This window comes from Magallana gigas, chromosome 2, assembly GCF_963853765.1.
Source record: "Magallana gigas chromosome 2, xbMagGiga1.1, whole genome shotgun sequence".
Taxonomy (NCBI): domain Eukaryota; kingdom Metazoa; phylum Mollusca; class Bivalvia; order Ostreida; family Ostreidae; genus Magallana; species Magallana gigas.
In genome coordinates this window covers 58,953,102-58,978,561 of record NC_088854.1, presented here as the reverse complement: position 1 = coordinate 58,978,561, position 25,460 = coordinate 58,953,102, and the positions used below count along the sequence as shown (strand labels likewise).

The 25,460-nt window shown below is 32.0% G+C and overlaps 2 protein-coding genes and 1 long non-coding RNA gene across 3 annotated transcripts in view; 1 reads left to right on the top strand and 2 right to left on the bottom strand.

Annotated features, from left to right (window-relative positions):
- The window catches only part of LOC136269696 (uncharacterized), a 96,849-nt gene that overhangs the window by 29,341 nt on the left and 42,048 nt on the right, over positions 1–25,460 (bottom strand). The window lies entirely within an intron of this gene.
- LOC136273203 (uncharacterized) lies at positions 1,624–18,499 on the bottom strand. Its single transcript, XR_010711421.1, has 5 exons — positions 18,111–18,499; positions 15,984–16,117; positions 15,513–15,731; positions 1,935–2,068; positions 1,624–1,843 (listed from the first exon to the last, which is right to left on the bottom strand). It is a non-coding gene; the product is annotated as an uncharacterized lncRNA (long non-coding RNA).
- On the top strand, positions 3,184–10,067 carry LOC105346231 (uncharacterized). Its single transcript, XM_034466266.2, has 8 exons — positions 3,184–3,792; positions 4,311–4,565; positions 4,976–5,113; positions 5,293–5,695; positions 5,947–6,117; positions 6,712–6,796; positions 7,056–7,187; positions 8,191–10,067. Exons 1-8 carry the CDS (start codon positions 3,306–3,308, stop codon positions 9,112–9,114), a joined length of 2,595 nt encoding a protein of 864 aa, XP_034322157.2. The 5' UTR covers positions 3,184–3,305; the 3' UTR covers positions 9,115–10,067.

The following is a 25,460-nucleotide window of genomic DNA, read 5'->3' as shown; positions in this document are numbered from 1 at the left end:
AGCCTTGTTTACATAACGAAGAAGTGTAAGCTCTGTATCTGATTATTACTCTACGACTGACACTCAAATTTTGGCTCATCATTGGAAGTGCATTACTGAAGCACATTTAAAAATAAAAATATAAAATGTTGCTTTAACCAATTCTGATTCTTATTTCTTCTAGCCAATGCATTTACACTTTTAGATTTTACTCGATTAGGTAGCTAAACACAGTTTCGTATTAAATCCAGGGTTTTTTTTTATGGGGAAAAGCATGATGGGTAGGGATTTTCCTGCTATTTTTATGCGGTATACATGAAAATTAATTTTTTGAATTCTCAATTGCATAATATAGTGGATTATCTGTCGAATACATGAAAAAAGTATGCAGAAAAATTTAAAAAATTAATTTTGTGAGACTCTTAAATAAAGGGAGGTAACTCCAAAAACATCCAGATTTAACACATGCAGAATTTCATGAATTTTTTAGCGGGTGACATAGCTCTTTAAAAAGCTGGCGAATGTACCCTGAAAATACTATCAAACGATGCCTAAGGACTTGTTCTTGAAAATGTACAGAAATTAAAATTGCTGATTTGGTTGCATTCTGCTTTTAGGGGGAGCCTGAAATGCATGGGTGTAGGCTACTGCATTTAGAGGCATCCGTTTGTCTATTGTCCGCATGTTTTGAGTGCCAAATGAATTCTAGCATTAAGTTACATGTGCATTATTCTTAAATATTTAAAAAATTCACAATTTTATCTTTCTATTGATATATAGATAAATATGTAACATGTTTTTACAATTTATTTTTATAGGGGTCAGTTTTGCTTTCCCCTCATCTGAAAACGTCCTTATAACGTTACATATAAAACTGTGTTTTGCACCCTTAAAGGGAACACATAATATAACGTTGATATGTCTTTATCTTACAAAATTGCTGCGTTAGCATTTTTGTTTAGTCAGTAGAGTTTTATTTTGACCCTCAAACATTAAATAAATTAATAGCATGCTATGTGCATGTTTCATTCCTCACTTTATGACAATTACAATTACTTATATTGACCTTATTCTGCTGGCATTAAAATTGTATTAGGTCAATGATCAAATTTTAGTTAGTCCTTTATGGTTTTGCTTTTGTGCATTTTTCAATTTCAAACATTTCATGTCATATAATTATCTTTAGGAATAAAAAAGATAAAACAAAATTTGCAAAATTACATTAAAATAAAGAAAACCCACATTATATCAGTAAAGTTTTAGTGTAAAAGATAACTAATATTTAGTGCAAATTTCTTCTGATTTGTCCCAAGTCTCAAATTTTTAGATTAATTTCTTAAAATGAAAAATAAGTCCATTGGTATGTCAATATAAACTCATTCATATATATCTTTATTGCTAAGAATAAATTTTATTCATGACATTGAACTTGATAACAATCCTAGTGTGACAAATAAAACCCTAAAAAAGCAACATCCTCTCAAAAAATGTTTATTGGCAACAAACAAAACGGCAATCAATGAACTTTCCTATTTTCGACCATTCAGCTAGACAATAAACCCTCGTTTCCTTCCAATTTGAATTCATCGAAAAGTACACAAGTTTTATTAAAATACACTCTGAACTACTGAATCTTACCGGTGCTGATGTTTAAATACTGTATAGCGGTTCCTGTTCCGCAAATACCAGTGTATCCAGACTCGCACAAAAACTTTGTTAAGGTGTCTTCGCTGTTCAGGTTGTAGGTGATGGAACTAGACCGTGTGTATTGACAACCAGAGAGAGAGGCCTCGGAGTGGACAGGGATCAGTGACAATTCTGTGTATTTATTTTGATTAACCTTTTGGGCACACCATCTGATTGTCTAGAATGTCAAAGGTCCAGATGTTCAAAATTATTACATATAAAGGCAACAACATAAAAAGCACTTGTAATTTATCCTTTTAGATACCTACATTTTTTGGATCACTTCCAACCTCTCCCTGGCAGAATAACGTAATCGTGGTTGCCACGGGAAACTGTCGATCCGTTGTGTCATTAATCTTGTTCAGGATCCCAACTCTTGGACTCATCATTTTAGTTGGCGTAGCTGAAACACAAAGTTAATGAGGACTACCTTTTCTATACTTTATTCTATATTCTACAGTGAAACTATGCTTTTGATGACTATTAAATTGCAAAATGAGTGAATCAACCAAATGAGTGATTGCAAAATAGCAAAAATGGTTTAGATATGATCAGAAGTATATTCAAATCAACGTATTATCGAATTAAAAAGAAACGATATATCCATCGACAAAGCTAATATTATAATTCAATCGATTAAGTAACCAATTTTCATTGCTTAACAACGCTAAAGCCAAACTGCATGCATAGCTTATGACAAAACGAAAGATTTGCCTCGGGACGTAATGCATGAAGCCTCTGATCATAGAGAGAGAGAGAGAGAGAGAGAGAGAGAGAGAGAGAGAGAGAGAGAGAGAGAGAGAGAAAATCAATACATTATGAACAGTGTCATATTTTTCATTTAAAAGAGTGCATATTGGTGCGTACTATTTGAACTTTTGTAATTTATATGGGAAAAGATAAAATAATTTTGATATATTTTTTGTTATGCATACTTTTTAAGGGGTTCTATGAATGACTTATGTTTTAGGTTGGTCAAAAAATATGGGTTTTAAATTTTCAGTTGCGTAATACATTTCTCAAATAAAAAAAGGCCCTTTCCAGTGAATAATTTTGGCGGCGAATTTTTTGAAAAAGCACAGCCTTTTTTAGTTCTTTTCTTTCATTTGTAGCTCAGATATACTTCAAATTCTGATAAATCTAAGCAAAAAAAGATAAAACAATGAGTTTTTTTCTTAATGCACATATAATAACGACAAAATGTCACATTTAGGCACATACATAATGTGCATATTGAAACTGGTTTGGAGTGATATATTAAAGAAATAAGACGCATATTGTCTAGGGCTATTAACAACAGCAACCAGTAAGATAATGCAATATTTCCCAGAAAAGAACCCGTCGGAACAATTCTTAACATTATCCTTATGTCCTTTTGATATAATTAACATAGTGGTGATGTCTAGTTAAGTCTACTACTTTGGGTTTGGGTGACAATAAAATGCACTACACTACTAAGTCTGTGACATGGCTTGTGATATTTTGCCTAATCTTCAATATGAATATGATGAGTTAAGGTAGAGACAGATAGCAATCACGTGATCGACAGATTTCGCTACTTAGCACGAGCTATTTTTCCGGATTTCTGAACGCCGTCAGATAATTGTCTTCGTTTACACATTATTGTCTATCGAAACAAAATGGCCGACGGGGCAGACGATTCAGGGTCGAAACAAAAATCACGAATAAAGGGCAAGTTTGTAAGTCGTATAAAATCATGGCGGTCATCTAGATTAAAACATATGAACAAGCAAAGGGATGTAGGTGAAATAGAGAACGATCATGACTATTTCTATGACAAAAATGCCGCCTGTCCACCGGCTCCGTCGCCGGACGATGTGCCTGACGTTGCTTTGCATTTGGATGTCGAGGACCACGATTCAGAAGATGTCCAATGGTATGATGGAAGAAGAATTGTGGAAATTAAACATTTAGCCGATCAACTGTATTGTTGTAAATGCCGGTCACATTTACACTTCTCTGACATAGTCAATGAAACAAGATACGGACTCGGCAGCGTGTTTAACATTATCTGCAAGAATGACTTGTGTTGCCATACGAATCAGGTGTCAACTGGGAAAAGGAACAGCAAAGGTGCTTTTGACATCAACACCAAAGTAGCTATCGGTTAGTATTTAGAATCTGATCATTATTTTTCACCATCATCTTTTGATGATTCTCTTCAATTAATTGGGACACATGCATACATGTACTTCATACAAACAAGTACAGTGTACATAGATATAATAATATGGGTCTAACAAATCCAACATTGTGCATCTGCATTATTAATAATTTGTATATAATCTAACTCGTAATCTTAGTTATTCTTAATATCTAATATGAGAATAATTAATTAAGTCATTCACCTATAGCTTCCTTTAAATAGTGTTTGAGTACTATGCGTGTAATATATGTATATTACTTTCTTACATGTATTTATACAATGTTTAATACAATTGATCTGTGTTTAATCATGGGTACATTTGAAAATAATTAAATCCCCGAGTGTAAAAAATAACTACAGATGACACGGTACTTGTATCAAATTTTATTTTATTAAAAAGATTTAATTTAAAGGACAAACATTGATATATGCTTGTATCTTTTCTTCTATAACAAATGAATTTATAATTACTTTACAGGCATGATTCATTCTGGAATGGGTCCATCTCATGTTGTTAGCTTTTTAAGTGCATGCAACATCCCACCAATCGACCCAAGTACAATCAAGAAGAAAGAAAAAGAAATTTATCCATCTTTTAAAAGGCAGGCATCAGAGTCATGCAATAATGCATTAGCTGAGGAGTGTGAAGCCATTGAGCCAAACGAGCTTGAGTGCAGTTTTGATGCAGGGTGGCAGACTAGGGGGTCTGGGTGGCAGTATAGTAGTAACTCAGGTATGTGATATAAACCAAGGCTACTGTTATATGTTATATAAGAATTGGATACAAGAAAGTTTACACTATATTGATATATATATAGTGACAGTGGGATAATGCTTTATCATTGTCATTAAACAACAACTTTATTCTTCCATAATACATTTTCTGTTACTTGTGAGAGGCCTTAAAATTGCCATGTGGTCATATACAATTACATGTGGATATTTTATATTACATGTATTAATTAAGATCAAAAAATGTTTACTTTAGTTTTATTACCTTATAAATATGTATATTTTTGCACTTGGGGAAAGAAACAGCATACCTGCATATACATGCACTAGTGCATATGATCATATATAGTTCTTTTAGATCCACAAATGTGCATTGGTGAAATGATGTATACTCATGTAATTGTATTTTAGGACATGCTAGTCTTGTTGGAGTACAAACTGGAAAAATCCTTGACTTTGATGTGAGGAATAAGAAGTGCAGCACCTGTCAATATTACTCAGGAAGGAATGAAACTGTCCCTAACCACAAATGTAACTCAAACTGGAGAGGTAATTAATAATACATTGTATAATAATTATACCCTAAGTGTAGTACATTAATCTTGCAATGTGCAATAATCTGTATGTCGATCAATATTTTGAATGGATTGTTTAAAATTCTTAAAATTATAAAACATATTAACTCTTGAAATAAAATTTGAAACATATTCTACTGTCAAATTTATTAGGATCCAGCAAGGCCATGGAACCAGACATGGCCTCAGCCATGTTGAGGAATCTTCGGACCCATGGTTATGAGGTAAACGCACTTCATGGAGACAGTGACTCGACAACAATGGCTAGATTAAAACCAGAATTTAAGGAATTAAAGAAGAGAAATGACAAGAATCACTTTAAGAAAAACCTCTCAAAGGAATTCTACAAACTTTCTCAGACTCATAAAGAACTGAAGACAGCGGGAGTTATTCCATATTTGACTCGTTGCTATATGTACCCTATCTCCAGTAAGTGTGCTACAGCAGAGGAACTTGCCAATAAGTTGGAAGTTATTGTGCCCCATCTGTATGGAGACCATAGTCACTGCCATTCAGCAAAATGGTGTACATATCACAAATCACCATCAACTTACAGGTCAGATTATTTATATTTTATGAACAAAACTTTAAAAAAATTATGCAGCCTTCATAAATAAAATATTACTAAGATGTATCTTTATCTAAATACAGGAATCTAAATATTAAGACACTTAAGAAAACAAAATTAGCTTAAAGGTTGATGAATGTTTCTGTAAAAATATCTTAAAATTCTAAAGAAACACATACAGACAGTGGTTTGTCATACCAATGAATATTTAATCAATATGTACATCTTTCTTATTTAAGGTACAAGCACCTACCTCAAGGCAAACCACTTCACAATGAAGCTTTAAGAAATGAGTTGAATGAGACAACTAACAGGTTGCAGAAAAGGGCATCAGAGCTGATATGCATGGGCTCAACTCAAGCAAACGAAAACTTCAATAATATTGTTGCGAGTAAAGCACCTAAGAATAGGTATGTCACAATCTAGGAAAGTCTTAATGTCATTTCAGAAGCATTGTCACAGTGATTTTACTCTGTTTTAAGGATTTCAAACTTTATTGAAATAAACATACTGTATGTCAAAATTTATTATATTTACATTTGCAAATATGCTTCCTGATATGAACCTGTATAATGGCAAAAATGTTCAATTTTGTTTAAACGCTTTCATGACGTCACAATGAGGGTTGCAATATTGTGAACGCAAAAACACGTCTGTTACATTACTGGCGTGCGAGCAGTTCTCGCCAAGTACCATTTTTCACCAGTACATTGCGACATCATTTTTCGTATATATAATTTTATGTGTTGATAAAATGACGTCACAATGTACTGGCAAGATATGGTACTCGACGAGAACTGTCGCACGCCAGTATTGTTTCTGAACAATTTGCCATTCTCAAATGTAAATATAAGTAATAGAGAGCAATGTTAATCGAGATATGAACTTATTGTTTGGTACATGATCAAACTTCTGAGAAGCCCTTTGGCCCTTTGGGACCAACCAAGTTCATATCGCAGTAAAATTTTTAAATTTTTTAAATTACTGTTTATTTCTTAATTCAGGTCTTATGGAAACACATGCTCTTTGGCCAATCGAGTATCAGCTGCAGTTTTACAAAAGAATATTGGATTTACATATGTCAGTAAGGTATCTATATCATTAATTTTCTTTAAGGTAGTTGTTTGAAATGCATAGATACAGGTGCTGATAAGCAGTCTTAGGCATTTTGCTTTGTAGCTAGATAATTGGTTGTTCAAATCCTCATGGCAGCTTGATTCTATTATTATAGACATCTCTCTCTCTCTCTCTCTCTCTCTCTCTCTCTCTCTCTCTCTCTCTCTCAGCAAGTTATTTCATTTATATCACCATAGAATTACTCCTCATATTGTATATGTACAATTTACAGATCAATGAAGATGCAATGCTATCACCAGGAAAAGTAACAAAGAAAAAGGGAATGGTAATGGACAAAAGAAAGCTGTGGCATAAAAGACAGAACTCAAGAATAACTCAAAAATGCAGACGCCTGCTGTTAAAGGTACGTACATGTACATGAAAATCTGGATATGAATTAAATCAAAACATAGGTAATCAAAGATTGTATCAAAGGTATCATATATCATCTACAATATGATATTGTATGTTAACATATAAAATACAATATAGTTTTGTATTATGGTGTATATTATAAGGTAAGATAAGGTCAATACATGGTTTATAAACCTGAAGAGGGAATATGGACCAAGAACAAAGTTCAAGGTCGATACTCTCTCATCAGGTCAGTTGCGATTGGGCATTGATATCCTATTGTGATGTTTACTGTGTCGCACATGCCAAAACTAGAATTATGTCATGAAAATCTATTTTTAGTATATTGAGGTTTATAAAATATATAGAGAATAATACATACCCTTTTCCATATCACAGCTTGTATCAGCCCAAGACACCAATATCAGCCCGAGGGCCGAAGGCCCGAGGGATGATATTGGTCGAGGGCTGATACAGGCTGTGATATGGAAAAGGGTATCTATTATTATATTTATTACATACTTAGTAATAAATTTTAAAAAAAAACCATCAATTTTTTTTTAAATTGATTATTCATATTATTTGAAAAAAGTCTGCACGTGTACATGTATTTAATAAAAATATGAGTTCTCCTTGTTTTAACATGAAGCTACAGAACGGAATTTCATCATATTTTAAAAGTTGACTGCTTTAAAACACTTGCTAGCATTTGAAGTTTTCAACTGCACTTATAAATGTCGACTGTAACTGAAAATATTTTATTTTTCGTCTGTAAACATGCAAATATGCCGAAGCGAAAAAAGGCAGAGGAGTTCCGAAAGGGGTGTGATACGGATCCGTATCAGCCCTGGAGGGCTGATAACCTGTATCAGCCCCGGAGGCCGATACGGATTTTGTGATGTCATCTGTATCACATATGCCAAAAACCTGTATTTATTACTAAGTATGTAATAAATTCTATTATAAGTATTATGTGAGTAATGTTCTAACAGAATTTATTTACTACTTTTCAGAAAAAGAATTTCCAACAGGAGACAGTGAAGACTGTAAAAGAGGGACAGACGTATCAGTCCAATGCAAGTGCTACAACGTCTCCTGACATTGAATCGATTCCATCCATTGCAACTCTCTCCAAGGAGACAACATTCATTGCTTTTGACATTGAAGCAACAGGGTTGTCAAGGTCCTCTGATATTACACAGCTCTCTGCAAATGATGGCAAGGATTCCTTTAATGTTTACATTGATCCGCGTCAGCCAATAAGCCAAAAAGCAACTGATATCACAGGACTGTCCTACTGTTTCCAAAAGAATCAAATGTATCGATATGGAAAAGAAATAGACAGTGTTCACATCCATCAAGCCTTGCTTAATTTTTTAGATTTCCTTAAATCAAAGAATTCCCCTGTCCTCATAGGACACAATATTGGATCGTATGATGTTCCAATTTTGTCCAGATTACTGGAAGAGTTTGGACTTTTGGCTGCATTTCTACAGTTAATCAGTGGGTGCATAGACACTTTAAAACTAGCAAGGAAAGTCTTCTCCAAAAGTGAAATTCCAAACTACAAACAGTTCACTCTGGTTAAAGCATTTCTTGGAAAGGACTATGATGCACATAATGCCTTAGAAGATGTGAAGAGTTTGTACCAGTTGTTTGAAGAAAAACTGCACAGTCATTGCAGAAATGTGGACATATTTCCCTTTCATTTGGCAAAATTGGAAGCCAGCTATGCATCACTGGTTTTGGAAAAGAAAATTTCAAAGGCTGTAGCAAGACGGCTTGCAAACTCTGGACTTGGGTTAAACCATTTACATCTTTCATTCAAGAGAGATCGAAATGCTGGTGTTAAAAGCATTCTTCAAGAGCGTGGTTTTAAAGGGAAGACTGTACGTTGTTTCCAAACTTTCTTTGAGGACACACATTCAGAAGAATAAGATTGTTTAATTGTAATTCAGATTATAAGATTATAGAATAATTGTAATTGATTATAAGATTATAGAATATGTGTATAATCTATGCACACTCAGACTTTAATTCTAATGTAGAAAACAAATGTTAATTTCCAATATTTGATGAATCATGAAGTACTTGTTTTGAAAATTGTTGATGATCTTTTGTTGACATGAATTTTTTTAATGATTCAAATTCATATTACAACTATATGTTTATAAATTATAAGATTACTAGTAATTTAAATTACATGTTAAAGTCTTATTTTATAAGATTAGTCAATTTTAATCTATTTTGACATTTCCTTCATTTTTTAGGTGACAAACAGTGTAGTTATCTGAATATGTGTAAAGATTATTATCTTGAAGTTTTTAAGTGCAGAAAGGTCAACAATCCAATTTTTTGGTTGGATGAGAATTATTTGTTTTACTAACAGCAAATATTGTATTTTAAATGACTTATTACACAGAATTTACACATATTTGTTACAAATTTTCCAATCAATTCTTTGTATTTATGATTGATAACAGTAATTCTTCAATAATGCACCTAATGTTGAACAGGGTAAGGGTTCATAAAAGTAATGACAGCATTAGATTGAACTCCATTTGGGGGTATTATTTTTTCATGAAATTTAAAATATCTATTGACTAACTATATTGTGGAGTGAAATGAGAAATTTGATGGATATTTTTTTTCTAAGTCAAATGTAAAGCATGACTTTATGTGTATTGCAGATCTGATATTTCATGCAAATTTGACCATATGGCTTTGGTAAGGTGTTTCCAATTTATCATACATATCTTACCAAATATAAAAATGATATCAAATTTTAACTTGTGTTGAATGATTTTTGAAAATATATATGACAAATGCTCTTATGTGTTCCAATAAATGTTCTATGGCCATTCTTATATGGTCGTATACACTTATTTTATCTTACTTTTTCAGTTTTTTTAGGGGCTGGAGGAGGTCATACTAAAATTACCTAATTCTCTAAAACTAGCTTGATGACATTGCATAATATTCTAGTATAATTTCAAACAATGTTCCAACTTTAACATATATAAAATGTAGAAAATTTCAATGGGTAGTTTTTTTGGTGTAACCTATCAATCTCTACCTTAAGGTCAAGATCTAGTAAATAGTTCCAGACTGTCTTTTTGGTGCTAGAAACATTATGACGTCATAATTGATTTGATGATTTTTTTTACCGTATTTTACGGTTTTAACGAGGCCGAGTACAGAACGAGTACGCACGCTTTCACGCAGCGTTTCATTTGTATTGTGACGTCATCTTTTTGCTTGGTTGACGCCATGGCGTGATAGTTTCAACTGCAGATATTCAGCGAAAATTGTTGAAAATATCTCGTTTGATGCGTAAAAATAATGTTATATTGTGGAATAAACATAAATGTCTCGAAGTATAAGCTATATTTGGGCTCGGGTCGAAAACGTGAAGAGGGTTCAGCAAGCCTAGCCTTCTGTCACGTTTTCTTAACCCGCCTAAATATAGCTAAATTCATATATTTCAGACAGTAACCATGCATTTCATATCAATGACCCTTAATACGTGATGTTATATATTTTTTTATTACTTAAATATGTCTGAATGTTTTAATAATACTATTTAGATCACCTTTTCCGCTTTTGTCAAATAAAAAAATAGCCATTATCTGACGAATCTGGGAAATTGGGCATACAAAAATCAACTTTGATAAGACCCCTGGAACAAACCAGAAGGTAAAAGGTTTTTTTTATTTGACCATTAGATGCCTTTTAGCAATAACTTTAATATGTAGAACAGAAAAAGAAATCCCTAGGGCAGAAGTTTTGAAAAAATGTAAAAAATATGCAAAATTGATACATTTCAAGAAAAATCCCATAGGGACCTATGTTAAAGATTAACACACTTTGAGATGACCCCCTAAACAAACGGTGTGGTAAATGTCTTATTTTTTAATCTTAAAATAATAATTATATCAGTAGAAATTCATGTAAAAAGTTTCATCCAAAAATCTAGGGCAGAACAAATTAGACCCGGCCTCGTTAAAGGAATTATATAGAAAACAAAACAATATTTTGACATTCTATATTCAATCACGGGAAAATTAACCCCGGTATCAAAATTCAATTTGACGTCATTTTAAAAAGCTTGTTTAATGCCGTTTTTTGAGAGACTGTAGGCATTCTAAATATATATCATTAGTCAAAAATGGACAAGACTCCGAGATTTGTTACTTTTATCCTTCATATTTGATAGAAAATGGCTGTTTAAAACATGATTTTTCATTGTGTTTACCAAAAGTGTAAGCCACGGAACACCCTATGAAACAAAGATATTGTTATGAGGCATCATTAAAAGAATTTATATCATGAATTTCATAAACCTGAAGGCACCTTTCCTTTACTAGATCTTGACCTTAAGTTAAGTTAGAATAGAAAATGGCATAGTTAATTTCCTTATTAGATATATGAATAATCTATGGCTTAATCACAGGGGCATCGTATCCGCTCTACACTCTATGACATATGTAATATATAGAGTACTTTTTAACGAGTGTATCTTCAGATAACAGACGAGGGGGCTTGTCCCCCGAGTCTGATATCTGAAGATGCACAAGTTAAAAAGTTACTCTATATGTTTTGTATCATTGTTTTCAATGCACTGGGTTACCCATGATCTATCGAAATTTTATTATATACCATTTTATATGACCAATGAAAAAAGAGCATGTGATTCTAGAAGTTTAGCGCACTACATTTTATGAAAGTTCCATCTACCTCACCCTTTTAAGCCAGAATGCCGTGGACGACGATTGTGATTTTATGCTCTTGCAATTCTTAAGATACAGTGGAAACCGAATTCTTTAGGTAAATTAGGAAACCTAAACATTCACAATCTGTTAATATGCATCCCCGGGACGAAGATCCTAAACAAACGCAAAGATGCTGAATTACTGGTTACGACGCTTTGTGTTAGAGATACATAACCAGGATGGCAGTGAATACCCCCTGCGTGCTCTATTCATTGTGTGCGGATTACTGTGTCATTTGCTAGAGGAAAACATTCAAAATTTGAATTTTCTTGATGAACATGACGGCCGTTTTCCGCAAAGTTTTAGATGTTTGTATTAAGGAGTTATTATCAAAGGGTTCAGGTACCAAAGTGCGACAAGTTGATTCGATAATGCCGGAAGATGAGGAAAAAATCTGGACTCGTGGAATATTTGGGTTAGATTCTTCTCAAGAACTAAAGTATACAGATATTCAGTCTAAGGGCATTTGTCGAACACCGAATTTAGATAATTGTTTATTTCATTTCGAGCCAAGTAGCTGTTTAAGCAGTAAAAAATGATCAGTTTTCTAGTAATAATATTTATAGCTGCCTTATACATTCCACAGAAACTGTTATGTTCTTTGAACTTCATGAAGCACATGAATTTGTTTTCTTATTTTTTGCTACTCTTTTTCTTTTTTAAAGTGTGATCTATTATAAAGAATAAAGACTGTGATCTATCACAGATACATCACATTAAACTGTTGTGTATCAAGAAAAAAATGAATTGCTGACATCAAAGGAAAAGCTCACAAACAATGATACAAATATATATATAATAATACACAAGGGAAGAATCGAAAGTAGCACACGATTTGTAAACAATGTCAAAAAACAACTTACTTCACAAAAGTTACGCAAATCCTCGCACACAATGTTGCAAATGTTGTCAATAAACACGTTCACACTCAAATATTCCTAATAAACTCGGTAAAAAGCGATTTTATCCCATTAAAACCGCTGTCTGCTGCAGAAACCCAATCTCTTCGCCCAAGAAAAGATAACTCTGTACCTTCTCTCTCTATATGTTCAGTAATGATAGTAGAAATTTTCGGCAGTTAACTGTAAAATGTAAGGGGCCCCCGTATTGGTCCAGGTCACGATTTTAACAGCTCTGGTATAGGTTTAAAGTTTTAAAAGGTTATGGTCAAACGTCAGTTTTATAAGAACAAATAAAATGATTAAAAACTGTAGTTTTAAACAAACTTAGCAGAAATTTTTTTTTTGGAAAGATTTAATCTAATGAAGAGTCAGACTCCCTTACATGGTAAGATAATAAAGCAAAAATGAGAAAAAGGTTGGAAAGATTAAACCTTTCACACAAGAAAAAAGTAAGAGGTATATTTATATTGAGAAAACTTCCTGTTTAACATTGGACTCAAGTTTTTGTTATTACTATAACATTGAGGGCCAAAAAGGAGCTCTAACTAGGGTCAAAGTGCATCAGAAAAAAAAATTGATAAAAAAAAAGATTTTGAAGTCATGCTTTGAATTCCGTGCAGAAAACAAGAAATTAAATCAGTGTAAGTTTTTGTATTCCAGTAGGAATATTGATTTCCCTATGGGAAAAATTATTTTCCTGTATGAATTATTTTTCGAAAGGTAAATATCTCGCCTGACAGGTTACTTACAATGATAACAAAGGTTGTTGTAAACTCTTTAAGCAATGTTCTTTCATATGGAATGTCTGAATATATGCAGCTTAGACGGGTGCAAAAATGTCACTTTGGCACTAGCATAATTATCCGGCACAGTGTTAGAAATATAAAATGTGTTCATACTTTAAACCAATTGGACAGAGAGGCCCCCAAATATTTTTTGCATATTATAATTTTTTATAGATTTGAAGGTGATAGTAAGGCCTTTTTGAAAACATTGAAGGTATTTGGAATCTTTAAATTAAAAATGTAAATGAATTGAACGAATTCATTATTTTTTATTGTAGTTATAATCACTGTGTTCATATAAAATCCTTGCTACTTGCTCTGATAATGATACTAAAATATGGGATATGAATAACGGAGATTAAAGGGGCATGGTCACGATTTTGGTCAAATTTTATTTTTATGTTTTTATTTTTTACAATTCTTTAGAAATGCATTTCTAATGAGTCATTCGTAGAGTTATAAGCAAGATATATGGATAATAATTTTTTAACATGTAAACAAGGCTCGTGTCCTGTTTTTGTTTACATAGGTTCAATATACCAGTAAAATAAATTTTCAAGCTTATTTGTCTATCTTTTTATTTATTTTAAGCATAGACAAACAGTTCCTAAACGTTTGACACATTCGTTTTAGGTTTAAAACTGAATTTTTTAATTCAACGTTCAAAATGTAAACAAACGCTTTGTTTACATAACGAAGAATTTCAAGCTGTGTAACTTTTTTATAACTCAACAAATGACACTCAAATTCCGGTTGCCTATTAAAAGTGCCTCTCTGAAGCATTGTAAAAATCGGAAAAATAATTTTTGACTAAAATCGTGACCATGCCCCTTTAAAAACCTGTTTCTTTATTTATTTTTATAAAAAATTGATTTAAGGATGACGTTTACTCAAAATGAAAAGAAATTCCACAAATGATAATAAAATACCGTATTTTATATGGTATGGGCAATTGATTGTAGTGTTATTTTTCACTTTCAAAAAAGAAAGCAATGATCTACTCTTTTTTAGTTAATAGCCGTTGAATATTTAAAGTTTTAAAAAATCCTTTTAGATTTTGAGATTTTCATAATTGTGAAAATATGACAAATAATTAAACTCCTGAAAAAATGATATACACTTTACGAATAGCAATGGCACTAAAAACATGCAAGGCATTAGATTTTCAGTAGCAGTTTTTAAAAATAAACTTATTTTTTTTAGTTTTCAAATTCTTAACTATTTTCAATTCATTTTAACAAAAAATGGAGTGATGATAATACTAAAACATATATAGTAGTAAATTATATTGACAAACAAATAAAATCTTAACTGTACCGCCACAAATATTTTTACAGAAAACAAAAATACGAAAAATTTAGTTCAAATTTTCTCTGTTAGCTTGAAGTCCATTTTTGTTTGAGCCTAATGCTCTAATATAGTGAAAGTATCAAATGTTTAGTAAATAATAATCCAATTCCTAAATACGTTTTGATTTTAGAACAAACTACGACTGACATTGAACTTCATAAGAAACCGACTGTGACAACTCAATATATTATTAAAATGTAGTATTTTTTAAATCATAGTGCAAAATTGCTTGGATATCTGTATACACATCATAGCTATATATGTCGATTGGGTCTTACTTAAATAATCTAAAACAAATTTTGCTGACCAATTTCTTGAATCCATACATTTTTTCAGAAAACAATTTCTACAAACCACCATCTCATTAGCAAGAATTTTAGCAGCAAAATCAAAGATCTTCACTACAATAAAACTGACAATGTGTTATAAATTCTGTAAATCAAGAAACATTTAATGCATTTTTTTTATCTTAAAATTGTAGGCTAGGTGATTAAATCTAATTATAATATTCAGTTGAGAATTTTACCGAAAGTGATATTGACATATTGTATGGCAGTTCCTGTCCTGCAAGCACCGAAATATCCCGACTCACATAAGAATTGCGTAAACATGTCGTCGCTTGTGAAGTTGTAGATGATCTTACTCGACCGCGTGTACTGACAATCGAAAATTTGGCGTCTGTGTTGATTGACGCCAATTCTGTGTAACTGTTTTCATTAGATTTTTTGGAGCACCATCGAATTGTCTGAAATCATAAAATACCAAAGTTTTAATAATACCTATAAGAAGGTAAATATATATACCTATATAGAAAAAAGTTTTCAGTAGATGATAACACAATACTCCATTTCTCTCAAATCTGATCGGCTCTTCAGTAGATTTTATTGCAAATATATATATATATATATATATATATATATATATATATATATATATATATATATATATATATATATATATATTGAGACACTGAGGTAAATAATGTTTTAATACATACATTGTGTGGGTCACTACCAACAAATCCTTCACAAGTAAATTGTATCACAGCTCCAAGGGGAAAACTTCGACAAGGTGTATTAATGGGCTCATTTAGGAACTTCACCATAGGCATTTCAATCACAGATGGATTTGCTAGTGACAAATATTAGAAACGCATCATTCCTATTTTTTTAATAGAACGTTAAAGGTTAGGCATTGGTGATGTAATTGCAAGAAACACAAATTATTTATGCTACTTTTATATGTTGTCCTATTAATTCACACTGCCATTTTCCAATTATCTAGGTTTTTCATGATTTTTTAAATCTATATAGAAAGATCAGATGAGTTTCTCTCTTTTTTTTACTGATGCCTGTCCACCTGGTTTTTCGTCTATCTGTAAACTTTCCAATTTTGTTTATATTTTTCTTAAAAGTATGCTATTTCTATAGAATGCTACAACTGTTAAAACAGTTTATATAAATACGATCTAAAAAAAATTCTACTAACATGTAAAAAAGGAGTACAAATATATTATAAGAAGTTTTTCCGATTCAATTCAGAGTAAATAGTTCTTAGATTTTACACCGGGAACAAATTTTATTCAAAAAAGTGATTACGCTTTGCTATTTCTGCTAAAAAATGAACTACCCAGGTAATCTAGTAAATAAAACAAGTGTTTTATTTTTAATTTCCAATGAAAATGTTACGTTTTCGATGATATTTTCAATGCTCTATTCTGTCCAACACCTAGAAGAGGTTTAATCTGTTAAATGAACACTACAAACAATTTCCTTGTCTTCAATTTACTCATTGATGAATGTATTTTGAAAAGTTATAAGCATGTGAAGGTTTCATGTGCTGGAGAAATACATCCGTAAGGTATGCTTCACAAAACATTACCTGGCGTTATTAACACATTGCTACGTCTTGTTAAGACGCTATGAAATAAATACATATATTACAAGCAAACACATTTTTAAATCGAAATATTAATTGCTTAATAAATATTTCTAAATAAATGACAGTATGTATATGATGAAATTAGGCATATCGAACAAGACTCGTTTACATATCACATGTCATTGTTTATCGCCAAGATCATGCCAGTTAATGAAATCATCTGAAATCACAAATAACATCTATTGAAAACACAACTTACAAATAGTAAATTGCAAATGAGAAAGATGAAGAAAAGAAAAGAAAGTAATCGTTATATTAAAAAGCCTTATTTCTTTTCCGCATTAAAGAATATAAATGCCATATTTAGTCACATCAAACACACTTACCTTTATGAATGTCACGTGACACGCGTGATATAGACATATAACCTTATGAAAGGTTAACTTAATCGAGTTCACACAAAAAAACAACATCTGTTTAATTAGGGAAGGTCATCTGGACTATTGCATTTTTTTTTTAAAAGTTACATATGAGCACATTGAAAATCCATTGACCAGGTGAAGGAGAAAATGTATGAAATTGCGTTTGTGTATACGTAAAGTGTTTTTTTATGTGGGCAGAGCTAAAAGTCTACAGGGAATGAATATAAACAGCGTTATTAGTATTTTTACCATAGGTAATGATGTAGATCTTTAAGTGATTGTTTGATCTCAGATAAAGAAATCATATAAAGGTGCAAGTACATATATCAGATATGAAGTACATGCAAAATTGACGGGAGGGGGGGGGGGTATTTCACATGATCCTTTACATTTTTTAACAAATTATACTGTTTTTGTAGTTTAATCAATAACAATTGACATGAGTTTTTGAAAAACATTTCACACAAATTCTTCAAATATTTCAATTTGCAATGCAGCACTGTTAAGTTTTCTAATCAAGGATTTTTAATGCCTTAATGTTAAGTTAAAGTCGGTAGAATTAAACCATCGAACACTTTTTCTCTTGCAGAACTATAGGAAACATTGCGTTTTACGTGAATTACTCTTTCATCAGTTGATAAGGAAAATAAAAAATTGACCAAAATCGTGACCATGCCCCTTTAAAATCGTTTAAAAAAAACATATTTAGTTAAAATGTACCTCTTGAGTTTTGTTATATTGTGTCTCATAACTTGTGTAAATGGAAGCAAAAATGTAAACATAAAAAGGTTCGAGTTTTTAGTTCAGGTTTGTGCACATACCAATGTAAGATATGGTAATTGGAGTTGTCTCCTGTGTCACTGCACCAGAAGTAATACCAAAGCCTGTCATTTTACACTTGTATGCCTTAAAGTCAGAACATCGAACATAGCTTTTATCTATCATGAATCTCAGCTGTGCAGTGGTTGGGGAATCTAGATTCCCAGTGGCACTGGCTCGGTTCTGTAATGCTGTGTCCTTCCATTGTACTGGTGGGGTTTGTCCTGTGGCTACTGACACTACAGTCTCAAAAGCAGTACTAAAATTCTTCTGCAGCTGTATATATGTTATTGAACTAAGTTCTGAAGGGTTTATAATGGAACATGTAATGACCAAATCATTTTCTTTATAAATAACAGTTTTGTGAAGGGATTGTATCTGAATGTTCTCTGTGGAGGCTGAAGATAAAAATAAAAAAAGAAAAATATTAATATCAATTTTCAATGCAAGAAATGAGCTTGTTTACCAGAATACATATATTGCAACTTTGACATTTAAAAATCAGAAAATGTGGTATTTAAGTTAATGAATATATAGATTGGTATCGTGACAAATTCCCTAAAGCCAGTTCCTCTATTTTACAATAATTTCTCACAGACAACATAATAACAATCATCAAAGGTTGAAGTTAAAAAATAACACAGAAAAGGCATACTACATGTAGCTGCAGGACTGTAGCTCCCGGTCTGAAAAAATTCGGATGGACGACCTGGGAGCTACAGAGCCTCCCATAGTAAAAAACTGCAATTTACGGCGCACAAAAAAATTGCGCTAGTTTTGGACTTATTAATCTTATTTTTACACAAATTCTGTAAAAATAATTAGTGCCATTAAATTCTTCAGCAAATGTACTACTGATATCGTTACCTTACCTGCCTTGGATTTTCTCTTAAATTTGATAACCGACCTCGGAAAATGAAGTATGGTAATTTGCATCGAGATCGAGAGTCGCCATTTTTAGATGTAAACAAACTTGCACCACTTTAATTTACAGAGCTGGTGATGGCGTTTAAAAGACTCTCAGAAGCAAGAGAAGTGACGATATTTGTAGTAAAATGTCCGTGGAAGTTTTTGGAATCAAATATTTGTACAGAATATGTTCGTAAATGAGATTAATCAGTCCAAAACTAGCGCATTTTTATGTGGGCAGTAAATTGCAGTTTTTTACAATGGGAGGCACTGTACCTCCCAGGTCGTCCATCCGAATTTTTTCAGACCGAGCTACAGTCCTGCAGCTAAGGGCATACATGTGTACTCTTAAAGTAATAATAACCTCTTTGCAACAGTTTCACTATTTTTTAGTTAAAGTCATACAAATGGTAAAACTATGAAAAAATTATAGAAGAATTCTCAGAGGACATTGAAGCGTTTACATAAAAATTGGCTTCAACAGCAAGATGCTATTGTTGTTTTGATCAGGATTTGTGAGAAAAAATAAACATGAGTAAATAGTTTTGCTCTATTGACAGATTAGGATAATAGGTGTTCACTGACACTTAAAAGAGTGTGCATTAAAGAGGTGACTCGAAGCTTTTGATGGCCAAAAATAATTTTAAAAAATCATTTATGCTAAAATTTACACGATTTAATACGAAAAGTATTTTTTGATTGTGTTCGATAATTTGTATACGTTAAAGGTGGTTACCCAAGTTATCAGCGTTCTTATTGAATCAATCTGAAATTTATCTATTTTTTTTTTCAATTTTGAACAAAAACTGTATGGGGCTTTGAATAAACTTTTTTATCTCTGCCTAAATTGTCTGACCGCTGGTGACAAGTTAAGAGGTATAAAGCAAACCACTAATTTCATTTTACCTAAGATATCATGGAAATATTTCGCTTTACATGTGTTATTATGGGAACTCCTTAACACTCATGGCAACCAAATATAAATAAATACTTCCGGATACAGCATGTATGTGTCACTAATATATACTTACCAAGAAAAATGAAAGTAGGTAGAACTACACACACAAATGAAACCTTCAACATTGTTCTTGACAGAGAACGATTCATAATTCAAATAAATTTAATTTCACCTTTACAAACCAGAAAGTAACCAGTTAAATATCTTCCTCACCAGTAATTATTTATCACGTACTTCCAATTCAGTATCAATTTTCGCTATGTTTTAAACACATTCGGACTGGTTGTTTTGTTGTAGTCGAATAGGAAATCAGTTAAAGATCTGCTCATTCCAATTTCCTATAGATTATTTTTAGGTAATTGTGGTTCTCTCGTAGGACACGCACACTATTACAATGGTTACAAAGAAGTAAAATATCCGACAACTTGGCGCTATTCATATTAAAGAGCATTGCAGAGATTTTTTTTCATATTGTTTAGATAATCGTCGTTTTCCTTCTGAAATACTGTTAGAGGCGTAAGAGAGACAAATAGGAAAGTTCCACAAGGTGCACATTATTAAAGGAACAACAAAAACCAATGACTTTCATCTTTGTCTATTGAGGCTTCTTTTTGATAAAATTTAAAAAATACTAAGTATAACTATGTATCTCGTATATTGGTCTTGTTTGAAAGACCCTTAACTCTACTTTTGGTGCCTTGTTTGATAAAGGAATTGTGATTGTATGTCAAGTAATTTGGACCTAATGATATTTAGATTTCAATTAAATTTATTTCAATAAGGAAAGACTTTCCTTTTCTTGCAATATTTAAAAGCTGATGTTAAAATTTACCAAATTGTGAAATTTAAAAATCTTGACCTCTCAGTTTGGTCCTAGGATTATATCAAAGTTGATTTTTTTATTCCCCATCTCTCTTAATTTAGCTTATTGGGGTATATGTAAATATGGATTTTTTTTAAGTAATGAAAAAACCTATGGCCACTTTGAGCAAGTTTAACTTCTTTATAAAACTTTTTCCATTGTAAACAAAACCGTACAGATGAAGTCGTAAGTGCTAGTTCTGCATTTTTACCCGATTAAGAAAATGAAATTACAATTTCTCATCTTATAAACGTTACGTTGAAAATGTTAATTTGAATATAAATACACCACAGAAGAAATTTAAAACTTTGCGCCTACGACTGTTTGAAAATAAACAGCTGCAAAAAGCCACACCACTCAGATTGTACTCGGTCTCAAGTCTAATGGTCGTTAGGACTTTGAAAACCTAAACAAATCTTAAATAAAGCCTTTCTTTTATCTGGTTGAAACCTTGACTGTGCTTATGATACTTCACTGATATTCAAATCATAAGATATAGTATATGGTATAATCAGTGTTATGGTGTACTTATTTCACAATTATTTTAAACGTATTTTAATTTGTTTTTTCTTAAAATGATAACAAAACAACATACAGAACCATAGTTGGTTGTATTTATCCTTATTATAAAATGAACGAACTGAAATGGGTACATTAATAGCTTATAATCTAAAAGAATTTAATGTCACTGAAAGGTATCTATTTTCGATTTATGATCGATTTAGTACAGTTTTTAAATGGCGACTTATTCTTCAATGTCTTGGTTTGGACAAAGTTTCCAGACAAAAAAAAAGTACTTACCTTGTGAAATGAGACTTAATAGAGCTGACCAGACGAGTGAATACGTCATGTTGTTCATTTCACGAAACGAATTCCTGAACTTATACAAAAAAATGGCGATAAACGGACTGTAATATAATTTTGACTTTAACTACGGCAGTTAATCAATACACATGATATGATACTTTAATCAATACCACATAGCAGAGTTAATTAACATTAGGTTACTAAGCACTCTAGAATACACAAAATATGCGTAAGGTTAGTATTTTTGATGGCCTCAACCTATACGCATTTGAAAAATAAATAATTTGGAAATTGATAGTGGGACACAATAAGATTTGGAGAATCTAACATGATATTCCCTTACAGTTTTAAGAGTTATAAGAGTGTTTGTTTAATTGAAAACATGGTTTAAAACTTTTCATACCCCCTTATAAAGAAAAGTATAATGAATTTTTAAGCAATGTAAATATCATCTAAATTTGTCGTAATAATCATCTTTTGTAACTGTAACTCTACTTTTGTGACATAAATTGTGATTTATAAAGTAACAAACTAACACAAGTCAATACATGCAGTTAATGTTCAAAGGAAATAATTTTATTTATTCAAAGTCACAAGTTCTATATTAAGATCAATAGATAGTTAAAAGGTAAAAAATCAAAATAATATTAAAAACTAAATAAATAAAAAAAAATACATTTGCAGAAGTTAAATTGGCTAAATCTTTGACAATAGAGACCACACAGCATTTTTAAAAATTTGCAACTCATATTTATTGAAACTTACAATGATTTTCAGTGTCATTTAAAAGACAATACTGTACATGTCTAAGTCAAGGGCATATTTCAAGATTTAAACAAACGACTCATTTTAAAACACATACCGATGGATATTCATCAGTGCAAAGTCTAATCACAAAACTATAAAACTTGTTAACCAATATAAAATAAGTTGCTGTCCTTTAAAAAAGGACTACAATACGTGGACCATTTGCATGTGTTTCCAACGAAAACGTAAAAGCCTTAAGATATTCCACCGACTCTAGCCCTCTGCTTTTAACCACTAAATTTGTACGTTGTATTACGTATACATGTATGTATAGCCCTGACTTTTTATCTCAGAATTTAAAGGATTCATACTTCTAAAATAATTATGATCTATCTATGAATGAAGTTTGCATGTAAAGTATCAGGCATTCGGTGAATTCTACTATTTGCACACACATTACGATTCGCACTACTTTGTTAACTATGCAGTGACAGCTTTGTGTAAATTAAATATTTGATATTTTGATGCATTTTTCTTGAGATTTAAACTTTGATACAGTGACATAATTATTCAGTCATACTTAAATGCTTAAAAAAATTTAATCGGGAAGTTCTCTAGCCTCGCCTACTATAAAAGTAAAGTTAAGTTGTACATGTGTATTCGGAAAACAACAAAACATTGCAAATTATGCTTTTTGATGCATGTTGTAGTTTCGGCATAACATTAACTTATTTCATGATACTGATAGTTCATATCACATGCCAATCATTTCTTTAAAAGGAATACTTTGTTTCTGTATTGTTTATCGACAACTTTACAATTACAGCGCCTTTGAACTTATGTGTGCATATAGCACGGAATCCCGATCCCGATTCAGATATCGATAAACGTGTGCTAGCCTGGTTCCCTGAGCTACCCATTACGCACAGGAAGAAGCTAGCTCATGCTCAGGCTGAATTTTCCCCATAGCATCCGGTTTAACCTCGCTTATATATTTTCTGCGTGGACCTCAGGGTCCACTCAATTACTTTAAACCAAATACTGATATTATTACAGTTATTCAATTAGGATAATATGTTTTACGGTGCTAACGTTGTGGCGAGCGCAGCAAGAATTACACATACCTTGCATCATTGTCAACTTATATTGTTATTTAGGTATTTTTAGGACGAACGTCAAAGATTTTTGAGAGAGAGAGAGAGAGAGAGAGAGAGAGAGAGAGAGAGAGAGAGAGAGGAGAGAGAGAGTGAGAGAGAGAGAGAGAGAGAGAGCACGGTCCCTGTTTGTAGGTGTGTAATTCCCCATCGTGTGTTTTTTGTCTTTATTCTTTTTTATTTAGTTCAAAATGTCTTATTGGGTTTTTTCCTTCCTACTCATATACCAACCTGCTTACTGTGGATGCATTCACAATTATAGCTTATATAGCTTAAAATTGGATCGATGTGACAGTAAAGTATGGCTGTTGCTAGAATATATTTATATAATCTTTATTAGGTCATATACCACTATTTTTACCCCGTGCTCATTGACCACGCAAGTAGTTCCATTCTAAAAATGTATGTATTATTTTAAAAATTCCTAGGGGTACTAAATGGCCGAATTTGGTTCCTTTTATGGCATGGATGGAAAGAAGAAGGTTTGAAAAAAAATACAGGCAGGAAAAAATTTAGAAAAATTATCTTTACAGGCGCAATAGAAAGGTTGTAAAGAGGCCAATGTTTACACAAATTCCAAAGTGAAAGTGAATTTTTCATGGTAGGGGTTATTTTAGGGGCCATATCTCAGTTCCCTCTCCATTGATTTTCCTGTAGTTTGGATATGTTGTTGGACTAGTGTCATTCTATAGGTATGCTGTATATGAAGTCATTTGAGCCGGTGGAATTTTTTATATGATTTATTTTTGTATAAAGGAATAAGAGGGAAAAATAATTGTGGTCTGTGTCCTATATAAAAAAATGTATATGTGAATCTCGAACCCGATGTTAAATATACTTTGCTCTCTTACACATTTCCCCCCTTTTTGTCATTGCTTTCCAAAGCAATGAATGGGTTGCATAAAACATAATAAAAGATTTAACTATCAAAAAGTACAGGTACATATACCCAAAGCAGTGACACTACATAATTACATCTGATTTTGTCTTGCCCACGATTCACTTAAAGTAGCACTTAATGTAGCACCAAGATTCACAATCGCATCATTGAGTTGCTTGAAATTGGAATATGCTCAAGATCCGATCATTCAGAACTGGAATATCCATCACTCGAATTCACTCTTTCACCTGTGTCTAAGATCTCTTTCCTTGTCACGTTCTTGATCGGGCCAAATCCATCTGCCAGCTGAATAGAATACACATTATCACCGAGATATTTCGCAAGTTTGTATGGAGTGGAACACCAGCTATCTTGAATTTTTTTCCTTCCAATTAATTAATTAATTAATAATAAAATTAAATTTGAGAGACAGTCGTAAAGTTTAACGGAAGATACAGAGCTCACAATTCTTTGTCTTGCAAACAAGGCTTGTGCCGTGTGTTTGTTGACATAGGTTCAATTTACCATTAAAACATCTTTTTTCAGGCTGATCTTTTTTTTTCATTTTAGGAATAAATAAACAGTTCCTAACGTTTAACACATTCATTTGAGGTCTAGAATTAGAATTTTCACTTCTGCATTCAAAATGTAAACAAAAGCTATGTTTTTGGAAACCAACAAATCGGTGTTTTATATGATATTTATAATGGTTATTGCATGTAGCGTTATGCTCTCGTATTACGATGCCGACCAATGATGTTACATGCCGTTCATTTATTTAAAGGAATACTTTTTTCAATCTTGCCTACCTGCTTCACTGTCCCATTTTCTGATGCACTGACTTGTAAAATAACAGTCATGTTGTAAATTTTGAATTTACCGGGTGGCATTAAGAAAAAAATGATGTTATTTCATGTCAATAGTTGCATTCAATTTTCTTTCAGATATATGTACATATGTTCCCTTGAACATCAAAATAGATAAAAACAAAGAGCAATGCTCTGTGCCAAGTTTGGTTGAAGTTGTCCTAGAGAA

What these genes read in the sequence shown, in the direction of transcription:
- LOC105346231 (XM_034466266.2), top strand. Translation starts at nt 3,306, where the DNA reads ATGGCCGACGGGGCAGACGATTCAGGGTCGAAACAAAAATCACGAATA. An exon ending in CAACACCAAAGTAGCTATCG is followed by an intron (nt 3,793 to 4,310) that starts GTTAGTATTTAG and finishes ATTACTTTACAG; the next exon opens with GCATGATTCATTCTGGAATG. An exon ending in GCAGTATAGTAGTAACTCAG is followed by an intron (nt 4,566 to 4,975) that starts GTATGTGATATA and finishes ATTGTATTTTAG; the next exon opens with GACATGCTAGTCTTGTTGGA.